This window comes from Paramisgurnus dabryanus, chromosome 10 (assembly GCF_030506205.2).
Source record: "Paramisgurnus dabryanus chromosome 10, PD_genome_1.1, whole genome shotgun sequence".
Taxonomy (NCBI): Eukaryota; Metazoa; Chordata; class Actinopteri; order Cypriniformes; family Cobitidae; genus Paramisgurnus; species Paramisgurnus dabryanus.
The window spans coordinates 14,070,733-14,088,820 of NC_133346.1; the positions used below are offsets into that span (position 1 = coordinate 14,070,733).

The 18,088-nt window shown below is 35.2% G+C and overlaps 1 protein-coding gene and 1 long non-coding RNA gene across 2 annotated transcripts in view; both read left to right on the forward strand.

The window, feature by feature from the left end:
• The window catches only part of fat3b (FAT atypical cadherin 3b), an 85,866-nt gene that overhangs the window by 9,035 nt on the left and 58,743 nt on the right, over positions 1-18,088 (forward strand). The window contains exons 3-4 of the mRNA XM_065290711.2: positions 9,421-9,738; positions 16,239-16,300. Coding sequence (XP_065146783.1) covers positions 9,421-9,738; positions 16,239-16,300 — 380 coding nt within the window. The remainder of the gene's footprint in view (positions 1-9,420; positions 9,739-16,238; positions 16,301-18,088) is intronic.
• LOC135779804 (uncharacterized) lies at positions 5,862-8,037 on the forward strand. The gene is made up of 2 exons (XR_010544866.2): positions 5,862-6,030; positions 7,544-8,037. It is a non-coding gene; the product is annotated as an uncharacterized lncRNA (long non-coding RNA).

Here is an 18,088-nt window from a genome sequence, read left to right on the forward strand (position 1 = left end):
AGGGTTTTCCTTGTGGTACCTGCGTGGAATACAAAGGCATTTTCTCTCCTACCGTTACAGAGATGTAGATCTGCTCTGGAATGAAAGGGACGGGGAAGAGATTTATGTTAAGGGAAAATGCTTTTTCAGCATACGTAGGCCTGATGCTTGTGAACCTATCCTGGTAATTCAAGACACTTGGCATATAAAGAACCGCTATTGATATTCAGTGAAGACGTGAAAGATACGTGAAGAAAGAGAAAAAATTTTTAATCCGTTGTCGGCTTATGTTCTAAATTCGGCTTCGACTATGAATATTTGATTATTTACATCCTAAAATATGAACAGTTTATTGCTGGGAATATGAAATTAAATTATGGAATAGTATGAAATATGAATATGATAAAATAACATAGATAGGTGTTTATGTTTTAGTTAGTATCAAAGGGGGCATGCATATAAAACTTATTTCCAGTAATTTGTGAGTTTTACAAGATTATTGTGAAGTCTTTGTGACATCGCTAACCACAAAACACATATTCATCCTTTTTCAGTTATCATTGCTGAAATGCCTCCTGTTTCATGTTTGAATAACTAAATTTTGGTTTGCGTATCAAAGCGATGTGCATTTGAAACTAATTTTCCGTAATTTGTGAGTTTTAAAGGGGATATTTCACAATACTTTTTTAAGATGTCAAATAAATTGGTGGGTTCCCCAGCCCCACAGTATGTATGTGAAGTTTTAGCTCAAAATACCATAAAAATATTTTATTAAATGATGTTAACATTTCCACTTTATAGGTGTGAGCAAAAATGTGCTATTGGGTATGTCCTTTTAAATGCAAATGAGTTGATCTCTGCACTAATTGGCATTGCCATGGTTGGATAGTGCAGACTGGGGGGGTATTATCCCCTTCTGACATCATAAGGGGAGCCAAATTTCAGTGACCTAATTCTTCACATGCTTGCAGAGAATGTTTTTTTTTTTCACATTTTCAAGGTTGATAGAAGCACTGGGGACGCAATTATAGCACTTTAACATGATAAAAATCAGTTTTTCATGATATGTCCCCTTTAAAAGATAATTGCGAAATCTTTGTGACATCGATAACCACAAATCGCATAATCATCCTTTTCAAGTTATCATTGCTAAAAATTTCTCGTTTCATTTTTAAATAATAAAATTTTAGTTTGCGTATCAAAACGGCTTGCATCTGAATTTTTTTTTTGGTAATTTGTGAGTTTTAAAAGAGAATTGTGAAATCACTAACCACAAAAGACATAATCATCCTTTTAAGTTATTATTGCAGCGAAAGCCCTGTTTCATGTTTAAATAACTACATTTTAGTTTGTGGATCAAAGCAGCGTGCATCTAAAACAAATTTTTGGTAATTTGTATGTTTTAAAAGATAATTGTGACTCGCTAACCACAAAATAAATATTCATCCTTTTAAGTTATCATTGCTGAAAAACTTTCAGTTTCATGTTTAAAAAATAAAATTTCAGTTTGCGTATCAAAGCGGCTTGCATCTGAAACTAATTTTCGGTAATTTGTGAGTTTTAAAAGATAATTGTGAATTCTTTGTGACATCGCTAACCACAAAACACATAATTATCCTTTTCAAGTTATCATTGCTTAAAACATCCTGTTTTATTTTTAAATAACAAAATTTTAGTTTGCGTATCAAAGCGTCTTGCATCTGAAACTAATTTTCTGTAATTTGTGAGTTTTAAAAGATAATTGTGAATTCTTTGTGAAATCGCTAACCACAAAACACATAATTATCCTTTTCAAGTTATCATTGCTTAAAAACTTCCTGTTTCATTTTTAAATAACGAAATTTTAGTTTGCGTATCAAAGCGGCTTGCATCTGAAACAAATTTTCGGTAATTTGTGAGTTTTAAAAGATAATTGTGAAATATCTAACCACAAAACACATAATCATCCTTTTAAGTTATCATTGCAGCGAAAGCCCTGTTTCATGTTTAAATAACTCAATTTTAGTTTGCGTATCAAAGCGGCGTGCATCTGAAACTAATTTTCGGTAATTTGTGAGTTTTAAAAGATAATTGTGAATTCTTTGTGACATCGCTAACCACAAAACACATAATTATCCTTTTCAAGTTATCATTGCTTAAAAACTTCCTGTTTCATTTTTAAATAACGAAATTTTAGTTTGCGTATCAAAGCGGCTTGCATCTGAAACTAATTTTCGGTAATTTGTGAGTTTTAAAAGATAATTGTGAAATATCTAACCACAAAACACATAATCATCCTTTTAAGTTATCATTGCAGCGAAAGCCCTGTTTCATGTTTAAATAACTCAATTTTAGTTTGCGTATCAAAGCGGCGTGCATCTGAAACTAATTTTCGGTAATTTGTACGTTTTAAAAGATAATTGTAAAATCTTTGTGATATTGCTAACCACAAAACACATAATCACCCTAAGTTATCATTGCTGAAAAACTTTCAGTTTCATGTTTAAATAACTTAATTTTAGTTTGCGTATAAAAGTGGCGTGCATCTGAAACTGATTTGCGGTAATTTGTGAGTTTTAAAAGATAATTGTTGAATCTTTGTGACACCGCTAACCACAAAACACATAATCATCCTTTTCAAGTTATCATTGGTAAAAAACTTCCTGTTTCATTTTTAAATAACTTAATTTTAGTTTGCATATCAAAGTGGCGTGGATCTGAAACTGATTTGCTGTAATTTGTGAGCTTTAAAATATAATTGTTGAATCTTTGTGACATCACTAACCACAAAACACGTAATCATCCTTTTAAGTTTGCTATAGCTGAATGGCACAACACCAATTTTCAGTTTTCTAGCATCATAAGTAGTTCTTGATGCTTGTAATATACACCTGTTGGTTGACATTCATGAATAATGAGAAAACCAATGGCTTGTAAATCCAAAGTGGCACATGCATTTTGTGTTTTGGATTTAATGACGCAATCAGTGGTTTGAGATTCACAGTTGAGTAATCGCAAACGCGAAGTGTCAGAAAACCTTAATCATTAGCATTGCTTTAGTCTTTTTTGCACCATTAAATTTGTTCTTCATGTTCAAATGCTGTACAAAACCAGGCGCTTAGTACAAATCTGAGCGTCTTTAATTAGAGTTGGGACTGGCCTCGTGTTTTGTAGAACTTCTCATCCTCAGCATCAGGACCGGTGGGACTCCAAGCTTATCCCTTCATCAAAACAACCTCAGCATCAAAGCTAGAATCCTAGAATCAAACTTTGCACAAAGCTTGTCTGGTCTGTAGAGTCACGCTCTAGACAGCGTTGAAGCCTCATGCCATTTTTTATGCATCTGCCATGCTTTTGATTTCTCGCGCTAAAACTTGACTGATGTGATTTATCATTGTAGTGTATAGAAGCAGAGTGCATACCTCCCAGTGTGAGGATTCAGTACTTGCGTGACCTACAATTTTGCAGCAATTTCACTGGGAGGTTTTCGATTGTGATGAAAGTTTGTAATGTGACATGACATAAACCGTAACGTGATTTAACTTTTATTAATGCAGAGGTTATATAGTGACTATAAAAACAAATTCCTGCCATTTTTGCCAACTTCAGACGTTGTTTACGCTTCGAAAACTCTGCAAACAAGCGAAGTTTCTCGCTGAGTTACAAGATGCCCGTAATAAAAGTACATTTGGCTGACTTTCGGGTTGAATTACACCCCAGTGTCTTTTTATTGCAGTATAAAAAATCTAACGTGCTTAAAAGCGAGAGGAAACTCATTAGTGAATTTTTTTCATTCATCAGCTACACTTCAGATGAGACTGTCTTGCTGAAATCCACCAAAGTGGCACACTTTTCATTTGAGTACTTGAACCTAACAACCTATTAATTCAGCGATTCTCTGCTCCATCTGTATCGTGTGTGTTTTTATTGCCCTCATTTTTTTCTCAACTACTCTGTTGAACAGGTTAATTGGAGAGGCAAACTGATTTTTTCGTCTTTGAAGGTATTATGGTAAATATACTGTAGCAGATTTTCTTTTTGCATCCTGACATGTCACACTGCATTTAGATCAACAGGAGCTTTAGATGTCCCTGTTCAGTTTGTACCAATTCCTACCCTCAGGTGTATCACTTTTTAAGTTCTCAGTGCTTGGGTTTCAGTAACAATTTAAGACATGTGTTCTGCTTTTTCTCCTACTGGTGGCTTTGATGGTTAAAAACCCCTCAGCTGAATCTGTTCACGGCCAAACGCTTTTGCTTGTATGCTACGGTTGACCGATCGGCTCACCGTGTTACATGGCACTGCCACAAAATGGGTCATGCCGTGACCCTTTCCATCCCTGATTGTATTTACATGTGCCGAGCGTCGAAGCGCTCCTAATCACAGAATGGCAGAGGCAGCGTTTTGGTCAGGAATGATTAGATGTGCTTTGCTGAAGACCTGAAGGTCGTATATTTTCTGAGCCGTTGTGCCCTAAGGTAAGATGCCCAGCCCATCTAAAGTCAGTGGTATGTCAAAGATGTCAGTTTGGATTGGACAGCACCAGCTACAAATCTGTCAGCTCAGCAAACCTGTCCTTTGTAAAGTGTCACCGGATTACACCTAAAGTGTTAATAGGTCAATGACGTGACCCTTAAGTTATTAAAAATACAATTTAGACAGACAGCTACACATGTTTGTGTTTTATGAGCATGGTTTCAGTTTATTTAAAGTTGGATTAATATTGAAATCTTTATGTGGGACAATATCTTTGAGGTGAAACTGGGTAGTGATATAAAAAATTGTTACAAGATTGTTATAAGGCTGTTATAGGATTGTAGCCATTGTTCAAGAGGTGTTTTTTTGCATGTGTCAAGATAAAACATCTGAGAGGATCCTGTATCATGGCTCAAATCAAATTACATCTCATTGTCGAAGCCGATGGTGTAGTGAGCAGTGCTCCGACATGTGGTGCTTTCGCACTTCCGACGACCCGAGTTCGATTCCCAGCTTGTGGAAAATACATCTCATTGCCTTTCAGCTTTTTTGAATAATTTTTTTTTAGGTATGGTTTACTATTTTATTTACTTTATTAATTAATTCAAACATAGCAAAAAAACTCAGATTAAAGTAGTTAAAGTAAGGCTAGACAAACAATTTTGAGACCCACGCCAAAAGAGACCCGAGTCCATTTATAAAACTGCAAAAGCATACATTTTACTATTGTTACTTGGTTCAGTTTTATTTGTTATTTTATAGACAATAATATTAAAAATAGACAGAGGTTACATACCAGGATGTTGTGCTTTGTGCATTTGTTCTGTTTTACATATATGGAGTTATTTTATTTTTAATCTAAATATTTTGGCGAAAACATTTTCAACTGACAGGCTACTGTGGCTTGTTTAAGTTAATTTACTAAATTTTTTAAAGGTAAGTGGTTGCAATCAATTTATTTAAGCTACATTTAAACAAAAGGTTTTTTTAAAAAAAAATTTGTTTAAATGTAGCTTAAATAAATTAGTTGCAACCACTTACCCTAAAAAATTGAGTAAATTGAGTGAATAATTTTTTTCAGTGTCAGTAATTTAAAAATGCATTATATTTGTAAAAAAAATATGATTATTATGACATCATTGACATATGTACACTTATGTATATTCATTGTGTGGAAATATTAAGTTTTGCTTTAGCTTAGACTTTTAAACAAATGTTATCATTATTTTAAATACACTGGAAAAAATATTCATTCAATTTAATCAATTTGTTTTTAAGGTACACTGAAAAAAATGATTATGGCCCCAATTAAATGAAGCATAATTCAATTTAGCTAGTTTTAATTATTTTATTTAAGTTTTTGATTTTAATTAGTATATATTAATAGGTTTTAAGCGAATTGTATTTGCTTCAAATCCAAGTCATTATAATTTATTAAATTCAGTTTAAAAAAATAGTTTGGTTCTTTGCGCATGCGCACAAATGCACATTTTCCCTGGTGCTAAAAGGAGTTTCCAGTCAGGTTCACGGTGACGGTGGGAAAGGAAGACGGGATATTTCAGCCCCGGAGTTTTGCTCAGTCGGTCTATTTGCACAGTAAGTAATATTTCATGTAATACAGCACCTTTTTTTACCGTGAATATTTTTATATACTTAAAATACGCCGTTTATAAGAGCTCCTCCAGGCAGAGTGCTGGAGGCAATCACAGCCGTGACGATATAAGTTAACCAAATACCACACGACTCCGAGAGCGAAATTGCTTTTATACAACAGTTCGACGGCACACGTTTGAAAAACGAAAACTAGAAAACAACAACAGAGTTATTTTAAAAGCCACTTTGTTTGGGAACTACTTTCTTCCGCCACGGATTTCACTCGGCTGTTTTGAATCTCATAACAAGCCGTTTCTTAATATTAGCGTTTCTTTGTCACAAGATGTAGTTTTAAGATTAGTTCAGTCGAGAATATATATGTATAATATTCAAATATTCAGTCGATAAGTTAAGAGAGCGCCTGTTTGAACGTTTGCTTAAGGAAGCTACGGTACGTGAGAACCAGAGAGCGGACGTCAGTGTTTACTCGCCCCACTGACCACCGCCCTCTCTGGGCTACATCTCTGACAGGAATTCCCTGGCTCTGATGTTGGCCTTGTCTCTTATTAACTCGCTTAATATGAGACTTTGTGCTTGCCAGTACTATATAAAAGTTTTTTAAAAGTGTCAGAGAGATGTTTTTGCATGCTGCTTATAAATATATCAGTGGCGATATCTCATAACGTGTTTTAATATTCACGTCACGATAAATTCGTTATCAATTGTCCAAATTTAAAAGCTGCAGTGCTTACCTGCAGTTCCACTATGTTTTCGCTTTCTCTGAGTTGCTTACACACACACACACACACACACACACACACACACACACACACACACACACACACACACACACACACACACACACACACACACACACACACACACAAATATATATATATATATATTTGTGTGTGTGTGTGTGTATATGTATGTATATATATATATATATATATATATATATATATATATATATATATATATATATATATATATATATATATATATATATATATATATATATACGCACACACACACAAAGTGCCCTTCATAAATATTGGGATATGTTATTACATATGTAAAAATGTATTTCAGGGCCAAATATAATGGGACAGTTCGCTTAAAAGTTGTTTTATGGACGTGAATTGTGTATATGATGTGTGTTTACAGCCACAGCGTCCAAATGCCAAACTTCAACTTTAGATCACAACATGCTTCATATATGAGGAAATTATTTAACAAATACAAAATGCATGTCCATTACAGCTCAACTGTCCCATTACGTTTGGCCCATTTAAACGACTGTAATTCCTAAATCCTAAAGACAAATTGGAATTTGTGAATACCCTCTAAATACAGCTCAAAGTGTGCACTCTGTCCCAGTATTAATGGAGGGCACTGTATAATATATGGGCAACAGGGGTGTCATAGTTTTTGTAATTACCCTTGCCTGTAGACTTGTCAAAGTGTTATGAATCAGAACAATCTCTAATAACAGCTTATTTTTATTTAAATGTAGGACAGTCAACAAGATGACTTATTGAAAGACCTGGAAAACATCACCATGGACATATGTGTAATCAAAAAGAAAGAAGGTGTTCTTGGCGACTATGACGATATTGGAGTCGTTGTTGGAGTGATGATTCTTGAGCAGCTCAAATCTGTGGCACAAGCCTGCATTGATGCTGGGTACAATCTATGTGCTTAATTTGGCGTACCCCAAAGAACTAAAATACTACTTTTTTTGAAATTTTTTAGAAATTCATTATGCAGATGGATTCTAAAGCTCTCCCCAAAAATTCAAGGACTGAAAAGCAGACATGTATGTGCATGCTCAGCATGAAATGTTAGTCCAGATGTCACAGTCTACTCTGTTTATCATTTAAGACCTGGGAATCCGTAGTTTTAAACATTTTAATAATGCTTTTAATGATTCATAACTGTTGTCTGTAAAAATGTAACACTTTTTTTAAAAATAATTATTGTGCAATGTGTGAAGTCAGCACTACTGTTTTTGACTTTTGTGCTGTTTTATTGATTCACAAACATTGTGGCCTCTTTCCATCTGTGTTTTTTTTATTTTATATTTTGTGAATGTGCAGTGAGCACTTGTTTTAAACACTTGTACACACAAAGAAATTATTGAACATGCACTACATTTGCTGAATAACATTAAACTTACCACTTGGTGTATTTGCAAAGCCATTTAAGGGTCATTTTTATATATTGTTTTTAAGGTTAGTGATTGCAAACAATTTCCTTAAAAATGTTGAAAGTTAGTCAATGAAATGTGTTTATTTAAATGTAGCTAAAATAAATTGATTGCAACCACTTACCTTAAAAAAAATTATTAAATTCAATTAATAATTTTTCATCAGTCATAAATAAATAATATACGAGAATGTAGCACAATTAAATATGGCAGAAATTACTAAGCTTTTTTATACTAGGGTTACTAAATAAAATTGATTAAGTTCAACACATTTTTTTTGTTTAAATGTAGCTTAAATAAATTGATTGCAACCGCTTACCTTAAAAAAATTGATTAAATTGAATGAATCATTTTTTTCAGTGTAAGTGGTTGCAATCAATTTATTTAAGCTACATTTAAACAAAAAAGTTTTTTTTTTAATTTTTTCTATTTTTTGTTTAAATAAATAAATTGATTGCAACCACTTACCTTAAAAATTTTGAGTAAATTGAATTAATATTTTTTTTCAGTATATGAAACCATAATGTACACAATATATACATTTCTGCTGTGTTTTAATAGCATTTGGACATTATTAATTGTCTACGATCCATATTATTAATAACAATTTATTATTATTGTTGTCCTTTTGAAAAAATTAGAGTAGATACGTTTTTATATGTCTCACATTTAACAAATAAACTTTTAAATGAGAACAAAACGCTGTAAAAGGGCATTTTCTTTCAATTCCTTCAGGTTGTTCTCAGGTATGTTGCTGAAACTTAAGTAATTTCCCCAGAGAAAATCTAAAGAAATTACACTTTTAGACAGGCCAGACCAATCCCGGTATTAAAACCCGCCGAGCCGCCCTTTGGTTTCCGAGAGAGTGTGTCTATAAACATTAATCTTTCCGCCTGACTCTAATCTTCTCAAAATGTTGGGTGCCTCACATTTAATAAAGTTTGACTCATGGTACAGTTCGACACTTCTGACATGTAGTTGGATCGCAAACCAAGTTATGAATAGTTGAAAAATGAGTATGTGTATGTTCTCAGACCGAAGTACTGATAGGGTTTGATAACTCAGAAATTGTCAGATGAATTTGTCATCATAGCCCACAAGCTGTGTAAAGCAGCGATTATTAGGTTTTATCAAAGTCATGATCAATATGCCGTTCAAATGTGTTTTTCTGTGTGTTCTCACAGGAATGATTTACACCGCTGGCGCCCTAGACTGTGAGGCGCAGGATTCCTATTGGTTAACAGTACACGCGACGGACCGAGGTGTGGTGCCGCTTTCTGCTTCTATTGAGGTGTTTATCCAGGTGGAGGATGTGAATGATAATGCACCTTTGACCTCTGAACCTGTCTACCACCCATACATCATGGAGAACTCACCTAGAGGTGTGTCTGTCGTCCGAATTCAAGCCCAGGATCCAGATGTTACGGCCTCAGAAAGCCGTCTCACGTATCGCATCACTGCGGGAAATCCCCAGAACTTCTTTTCCATTGATTCCAATACAGGTAAAAGATGGATCGGTTTGTTGTGTCTTAACAGTACATGCACATGTGTGTAGTTTTCCCAATACAGAAATCGTAAAACAAAAAATCATATTAGGGCTAGATGATAGACTGGGGCTATCGTAACAATAATTTACGTAAGTTTGTCTGACGAAGGTCTTTGACCGAAACGTTGTTGCTAACAGTGTGCAGATCTTTTTTCTATTTTTTTATTCGTCCTTTGATCTTGGACCTGGTCTTGCACTTTTTTGGATGTGCGTATTTTGATCCTTCCTTTTTTCTCATTTTTGTTTCACATTTTTTTATTTGACTTTAAAGACCATATACTGCAACCTCCTTCAGATTTGTTATGCATTAGTAAAACTGAATATTGAATGAGAAAAACATCTCAGGGCCTCAGACTTTACTAGGAGCAGTACCGGCGCCAGCCGAGAGCTGATGTGGGGGCGTCTGAAATACAGTGGGGAGTAATAACATGAATGCATATAATTCTCACAGCTATAAACTACATATAGCTTTGGTACGTTCCTTAAGTTTTAACACGTTATAAACGAACATCTCGGTAATATAACCACAAAAACTACTCTTATAGTGAGCAACGTACAAAGCTCTGAACAATCTTACTATATACATCAACAAACAAACACTTACCTTCAAATTAGCACAACACTGCTTATTTGGAGCTCAGACCAATAGGTTGGGGCAGTTGCTGTAGTTTTTTTTCTTTAAAATCCATTTTCGAATGTCCATAGTGAAATTTCACGGTCCTCAAAACAGGCTGATGTCTTTCTTGTTCTTTGAAGTCCCTCCTTCAGAAATGCGTAACGAGTTCTGATTGTGTAGTTTGTTTAGTGTTGTGATTCGATAGCAGTTAGCTTAGCAGAGCTGTTTGAGCCAAAGCTGGCGACTGACGTATTCATGTGGGCGGAGTTTAGTCAAAAAATCGTTTTACTGACGTCATTAAAGAAGGAAGTAGAGGGTTGTAGTCCAAACCGGCCGTTCGCTGTAGGCTTTGAAAGAGGAATTCTATTAAAGAAAATATATCGCCTGGCAGTGAAATTTGAGCTTTATCATTTTACAGGTATTATTTATGCTATTATAGCAACATTACACACTTACTAGGGTTTAAAAAATGGGATCAGGAAGAACATGACCTTTTATGCCGTATACAACCTTAATTATGAAATTTTCCTAGCCTTTGTGTTTTCTTGAAGAAATTGTATGTAAAGTTATTAGGGTTGGGGAACACGCTTAGTCAAGCGACAAATCAAAATTTGACCTTGCCTCACCGACCGTCCTTAACTAAAATATTGCTATTTTAGCTTATTATTCACTCTAGGAAAAAATACACTACTAGGCAAATGTGATTTTTAAATAGCACATTTTATCATTAACTCTTTCACCGCCAGCGTTTTTAAAAAAAGTTGCCAGCCAGCGCCAGCGTTTTTCATGATTTTCACCAAAGTTTAATGCCTTCCAGAAAATGTTCTTCTTTAAATATATAAACATACAATATACCAAATGAAATAACAGACCCTCTGCTTTCAAACAAAAAAAACCCGTTTCATCCTACCTTTAGTAGTTCTTTTGCAATCAGCTTTTGAATATGGGTAGGTTTTTTGAAAATAGGCTAATTTTCCAGCTTCCCTAGAGTTAAACAATTGATTTTTACTGTTTTGAAATCCATTCAGCAATGATATTACGCAGCGCCCGAATATAGTCACCTTGATAATTTTCAATAGCAGGGGACTATTTTCGGCCGGTGCGTAATATCATTGCGCCTGCTGCAGCCATGTTACGGCAGCAAAGTCCTTGATTATTACGCTGGAATGAGAGTATAGTTCCTAGCTATATCAGCCAGGAAGATTGCAACTTTCAATTTTCTGTCAGTCTTAGTACACATGTGTAATGTAACTACAGAAGAGTCAAGTTTTAATTAGGAAAAATATCAAAACGTTTTGGTCATTTTTAAGCGCAATACTAAGTGTCTAATCAGATTCAATGGATTGTGCTAAGCTATGCTAAAAGTGCAAGCGCCAGACCTGGAGATCAGCTGAATGGATTCCAAAACGGTAAAAATCAAATGTTTAACTTTAGGGTAGCTGGAAAATGAAACCTATTTTCAAAAAAGTATCCCTTTAAAATCCAATAAAACATTAATAGGGCGACGCTCCCTCGCGCCCCTGACTAAGAGCACTGTAGCCCCTGACAAAAATTTGAGGAGCACAAGCAGGAAATTTAGGGACACACCTTAAATCAGCCTGCAATGCAATTATTCAATTTTTCTGTATTACTAACAATTGTTTTGATAATAAAATGCATAAACCCATTGGTAGATTAACTGGGCTCATAGTGGCATAAAACGATTGACATGTTGTGCAAATGAGCTGTTAAAACCTGGTCGTGCATTCCATTTTTGTCACAGGTGCCCCGTGCTGCTCCCGCCCAATCCCCCCAGCAGAATGCCACCCTGGGAAGTTGCCCATATCGCTCTCCACACTTGTTGCAATCTACTCGTCCTTCAACCTGAAATAACAACTACAAGAAATTCCAAATTTTCAGGTTGCACGTTTCTCAAAATCAGGTCACAAAATGCGACCATTTGTTCACAGTCTGAACTTTGAGTCTAAACTTGCTTTGAGTCTGTTGATGATTTTAGGACTGTTCGATCTTAGAGAAACTTATACCCTAACACAAAAACACAACAAAATTTTCAAGTTTAAGAGATTGGCATAAACTATGCTATGCAAATTGACTCAAAACACCAAATATTTCATTAAATATCTAAAAAAAAATGGTTGTGGATTGACTTGCACTGAATTGTTCACCACAATGCCCAGCTAACAAACAAACTCAATTTTGATTTCATGTGGACTCTGATAAATTACTTTCATAGTCAAGCACATTGCCCCTCAGCGTCCAACATCCTTTTACTTCTCCGAATACTTACGGGAAGTAACAAGCTATTGATAAATTAAGCCGCCCAGCCTGTGATCCTCATTGTGTCTGGATATTCATCAGCGTGAAGAGTCAACACACATGCAGAGTTGTGCTCCAGTAGCGTGCTGGGCGCATGCTGTACTGCTGATTACGCTAGCATGCTTCGCTGTCACTTAAGTGAGTCATGGGAGCTTATGCATGCAGCTATAGTCAGTGAATTAATTAAAGGTTTCAGTGCCAGCCGGAAAGCTTTTTATTCTACTATCGGCAAATCCCTCCAAGACGACGTGTGCCGCTACATATTTACACTGGGATACAAAGGTTTAAGCTCAATAAATCTAACTCGATATATATAATGAGATTTGAGTGAGCGAGCGTGTGCGTGTGCATTCAAATATGTTACGCTGAAGAGCGTGAACGAGAAAGCAAGCTAATGCTGTATATTTCCTTAACATAAACTCTATGATGGCCCAAAGCCTGTGAACCAATGTGTGCGTTCAACAAGAAAACAAATTTCAAGTCTGGTCCTTGCAGATGAATAACAATGAATGAAAGGGAATAAAAATGCGAAGGGAATTAAATGAAAAGAATCAAAGCATGAACCAATTTAAAACAACTTCACATCTTGTACCGTTAGGCTGTCACTGCACTGCACTGCAGTTACGGACTCCGTTTTTGCTCTTACCACTGCTGGGAAAAGCAACAAAATGCAATCACTCCTTACTAGTAATGCACTCTTCTTGTGTTTGTCTTCTAGTGTTCAACTCTTTCATATAAATAAATTAGCTGTTTGTGAAAGCAGCATCCAGTTATTAAACTAAATATATAAGAGTGCATGGTTGATTATTAGTAGCTTGCTTGCTTATTGCGAAAAGTCACTTTTCTAAAAAAAAGAATGAAACATCCATTGGAAAGACTAGTTACACACTAGCAACCATCCAGAAGGAACCCAAACACCCTAGCAGTCAATCAAAGCTTTGTAATGGCATAGCAAATACTTGCAAACGCTGTCAACATCCATCTATCCAGAGTGTAGCCTGCTTGTGGCCTAAGACGCTGGGATAGGCTCCAGCTTCCCGCGACCCAGCAGAGGACGAGTGCATTTGGAAAATGGATGGATGGTTGGCAAAGCACATAATAATACACGTTCATGCTAACTCCTACGTAGGCGGCAATTTGTGCACGGCCCAAAGTTATTTCATAAAGTTCACCACCCATAGAGTAATTTCTTTAGTTACACCTGCTCAACGACATCTTGATTCTGTATTGGTTTGCTTTAGATTTGCTGGTAATCCTTTGCTCGCACTTTCTTCACATACATTTTTTTTTGACACACGTTAGCGAATGCTGTGGATTCCAGCAGTGCTTTTCAACTTCTAGCATCAGGAGCTCATTGTTGCCATGGTTATGGTTCACAGACAATCACTGGCATTGGCATGTGAAATACATTTCTATTAGGTAAGAGGCACTTTGAACAAATAGGCTACAGAATAGAGCCTTAAAGTATTTTTGTCCTCCAAGAAATGGTAAGCGTACTTCAGGAGGTCATACTTAATAAATTAGCTGTTATTGTATGTGTGAGGTTCGCATTTTTGTATGCATCCCGTTTTCCAACATTTGTGCATGAATGTAAAAACAGTTTAAGATGACCCTAATTTGATGTCTAAGATGCAAAACCCTTTAGGCTAAATTAGCATTTTTTTTAACAGGCTCATATGTTTACGTTCAGTAATTCACTTATAATGGCAATGTAAAGGTTATTTGTCAGTAACTGAAATGCCTTGTTTTCACAAATGGCACTTTTCATTGGTATTTAATAAATTTGATATTGCATTAAATTTGATATTATATACATTTGTCTGTTGCAGCAAAACCCATTAAGTATTTTCAAAATCTCCAGTCACAGGCTCAAAGTTTGGTCAATATCATAATATATTCTGTAAACTTCCTTTAACCAGGTAAAAACTCGGCACCTCAATGTATGTGCGCTGTTGTTCATCCAATTCATCTTCCGTGCACTTAGAGGACTTTGCTGAAAAATCACTATGGCATTTAAAGGATTCTGCCAACAAACCGGTATTTCTGAATAGCTTGAGGCCTGGATTAAGGAAACGCATAATACGTGCCGAGAGCAGTCGCTCAATATTATTATGTAATTTTTGATGGAGATGGCGTTTAGCAGTGGCTTTTCCAGCTCTTCAAATATAGTTTGACACTTTTGGGTAGTTTCCCGGACAGGGCTTATTCTAGTCCCATACTAAAATGCCTATTTGAGCTGCCTTAATTTAAAACATCTTGCACTGACATATCTTAAAGAGCACCTATTGTCCGATTCATGTTTTTACATTTCCTTTGGTGTGTAAGTGTGTATTAGTACATGTTAACCATATGCAAAAGGTGTAAACCCCAAAGAAAACAATGACATGCGTTATTGTCTCCAATGTAAATCTATTTTTTTGGACTACACGGATTGTAGGCAACAGTTTACTTTCTGGGATTGGTGACGTAGACAAGACCGAAATTATCATAATTCCTCCCATCACAGCCTGTAAGTTAATTCCTGTTAGCATTACATTGCGAGCGAATCTTTCAAACATGGTAAGGAGCTTCACATTTCCTGCTGACATCAGAGGTATTCAGGCCAATCACAATTTACAGAGACAAAGCGCTTTTCAAATCTGTTCATTTCAGGAAGAGAGTGAAATCTGGAGCTACAAAAATGTACAGTATGTGGAAAATAATGTGTTTTTTGAACCATAAACTACACAAACATATATTGTGTTATACCAAATACACAAAATAACATTGTTTTTTAGAAATGAAATGGGTGCTCTTTAACATAAATCAAGTGCCATTGTTTTATCCCAAGATGCACACAAGTAATTTTTTTGTTAGGTATGGTTGTAAAAACGACTTAAATTCCTAGGCCTAGTCTTGGATTAATCTAAAACCTGTCCGGGAACCTTCCCCTATATGGATTTCGTTGTTTTTTACCAGTGAACATTAAAACAACCTCAAAGAAATAAATCTGCATATGTAAATAGAAATTTAAATCCCCACATTTGTTGAAACTTAGCTTTTCTGCAGCTGGATTGGTTGTCAAACTCACAGACCCACTTAAACTTGTTTATCCACAGTTTTCAGCATCCAGATGTCTTCTGCCTTAAGGAAACATTTATATTCCAGGACAGCTTCCTGTGCTCAATCTCTACTGCACTCTTCGCAAAGAAGTGCTTTTTTTAAAGCCTATTTACAGCCATCGGGAGCTTGAAAAATAACCCTGTGTTTTCACTACATGCCATCTGTGAGCCTGGTTTACGCCAAAGGCTTCTAGTGTCATGAGCCGCTCTTTCTTCCACAATAAACAAACAATGCAATTTATGCAGTCTTGACTGACATGTTATTTATTAATCATTGCTGAAAGCGGAACGGGCTGTTCGTACGATAGTCGCAACAGTTATTCCATTCTCTTCGATTCACTTAATTCAAGATATTTGACGGTGTAAGACTATCGTTATCATGAAAGTTTTGTTTCTTACTACGTTTTATCATTTGTTTTCCAGGACTTATCAGGACCACGTCAAGGAAGCTGGACAGAGAGCAACAAGCAGAACACTTCCTGGAGGTACATACACCTTATCTGACTTTATCCCAAAAACTTCATAATTTTACTATGCACTGTGTCATTTCAAGTATGCATGTTATTTTTTATGGAATACAGAAAACAAATGTTGTACCTGCTCTGGTGTCCAATATATTTACACAATATTTCAAGAGTTTGGTTCCAAAACACAATAAATCCATTTTGAGTAATTTCGGTAAAAACTTGTGAAAAGATGAAACCCACTATTTTCTGTTACAATCTTTCACATAGTATCTTTAGGTTATAATAACATTAAAAATTTTAATCCATAATTTGATTTTCAAAGATTTATTATAAGAACTGATTATTTTTTTCCACAAAATGCAATAAATCCATGACAAGTTTTTTTCCCCAAAATGCTATGAATCTATTGAATCAATATATAAATGTGCATTCAGCTTTGCCATGTTTCATTCACTGAGTTGACTAGTGGTATACACCGATTAAAAGATAAACATTAATGGCATTAATCAAAACACTTACGTTGTCATATTAAGAACACTGGCATTGCTGCTGTCATACTTGGGACGTCGTCGCTAAACTTTTTTGACAGCGATCAGCTGTAAATTGTTTTGGTCCTGCTCGATTTGACTTTGAGGAAAATATTGGAACGTTTTTCATAAGATCCCCTGGGGTCAATGTGTTAGCATGACATAAGCTTGATGCTTTCGGGAGAACAAGCAACAGCCAGCATTTTTCTGTCTCCCAAGTGCCTGTATAGAGTAAATTATTCGATATTGATGGCTTATGTTTCTTTCCCATCACAGAAAACCACTACAGGTTTATCAATGCCAACAAAAGTTTTACTTTGTTTTTGTTTGTTTGTTAATCACGAAGTACAAAGTAGATAAGGAAAACAAGTATTCCTTGCATATTTAATGCGCCACCATTGTTGTCTACAGTGCATGGAATGGTGCGCTGTGATTGGTTAAGCGGATTTATTGCATTCTGCAGAGAAGGAGGGGTGGCGTTTATCGCGTTTTGGGAAAAAAGGGAGAAAAGATGACAGAATAACAAGATATCAGATTTTGGGTAAAATTAAGAATTTATTTTTTATACTGACCTGATACAATACTGATTTTGGTGGTAACTCCTTTTTATAAATGGTGTTTATCGCATTTTGGAACGCTTGTAATGATCTATCCAGGCTCTATCCGATAAATAATAAAGTTTATGGTACATATTGGAAAAAACAAAAAGCTTGCTTAAAGTATTTATTTGAGAAATGATTTGGCAAAATAGGCAACCAAAAACATATATGGGTTTTATTCGAATATACAAAATATTCAGAGAGTAACAATGCCTTACAGGAAATTAAGCATACATTGACTATAGTTTTATCAATTAATAGTATTTTAAAAAAGTTTAATAGTTAAAAAAGTTATTATTTTTGGTAAGCTTTGTGCATTTGTTGCAAGTAGTTTTTACCAGGCCTCCTTAAATGTTTTCAAAGTTGAGCTTCAAATACAACTATGCAACATGCATACAAATGCTTTAATCCATCTTTAATAATATGTTTGATTACAGGAAGAATGCATTAATTTTTGAATTGATGTGCTGATGTTATAAAATGCTAAAAAGCAGGTGGAAATGATTACACTTCAACAGCCTCAATATTTTATTGATTGCATCGTAATAGGATAAACTCATCATCCTGTTTTAAGCACATTTGTCAGTCAAAGTAAATTGAAAGATCCCACTAGTATCCTAAAGAATTAATTGGAAAATAAGCGGTAGAAGCCATAGAGTTGAGAGAGTAATGGATTTACA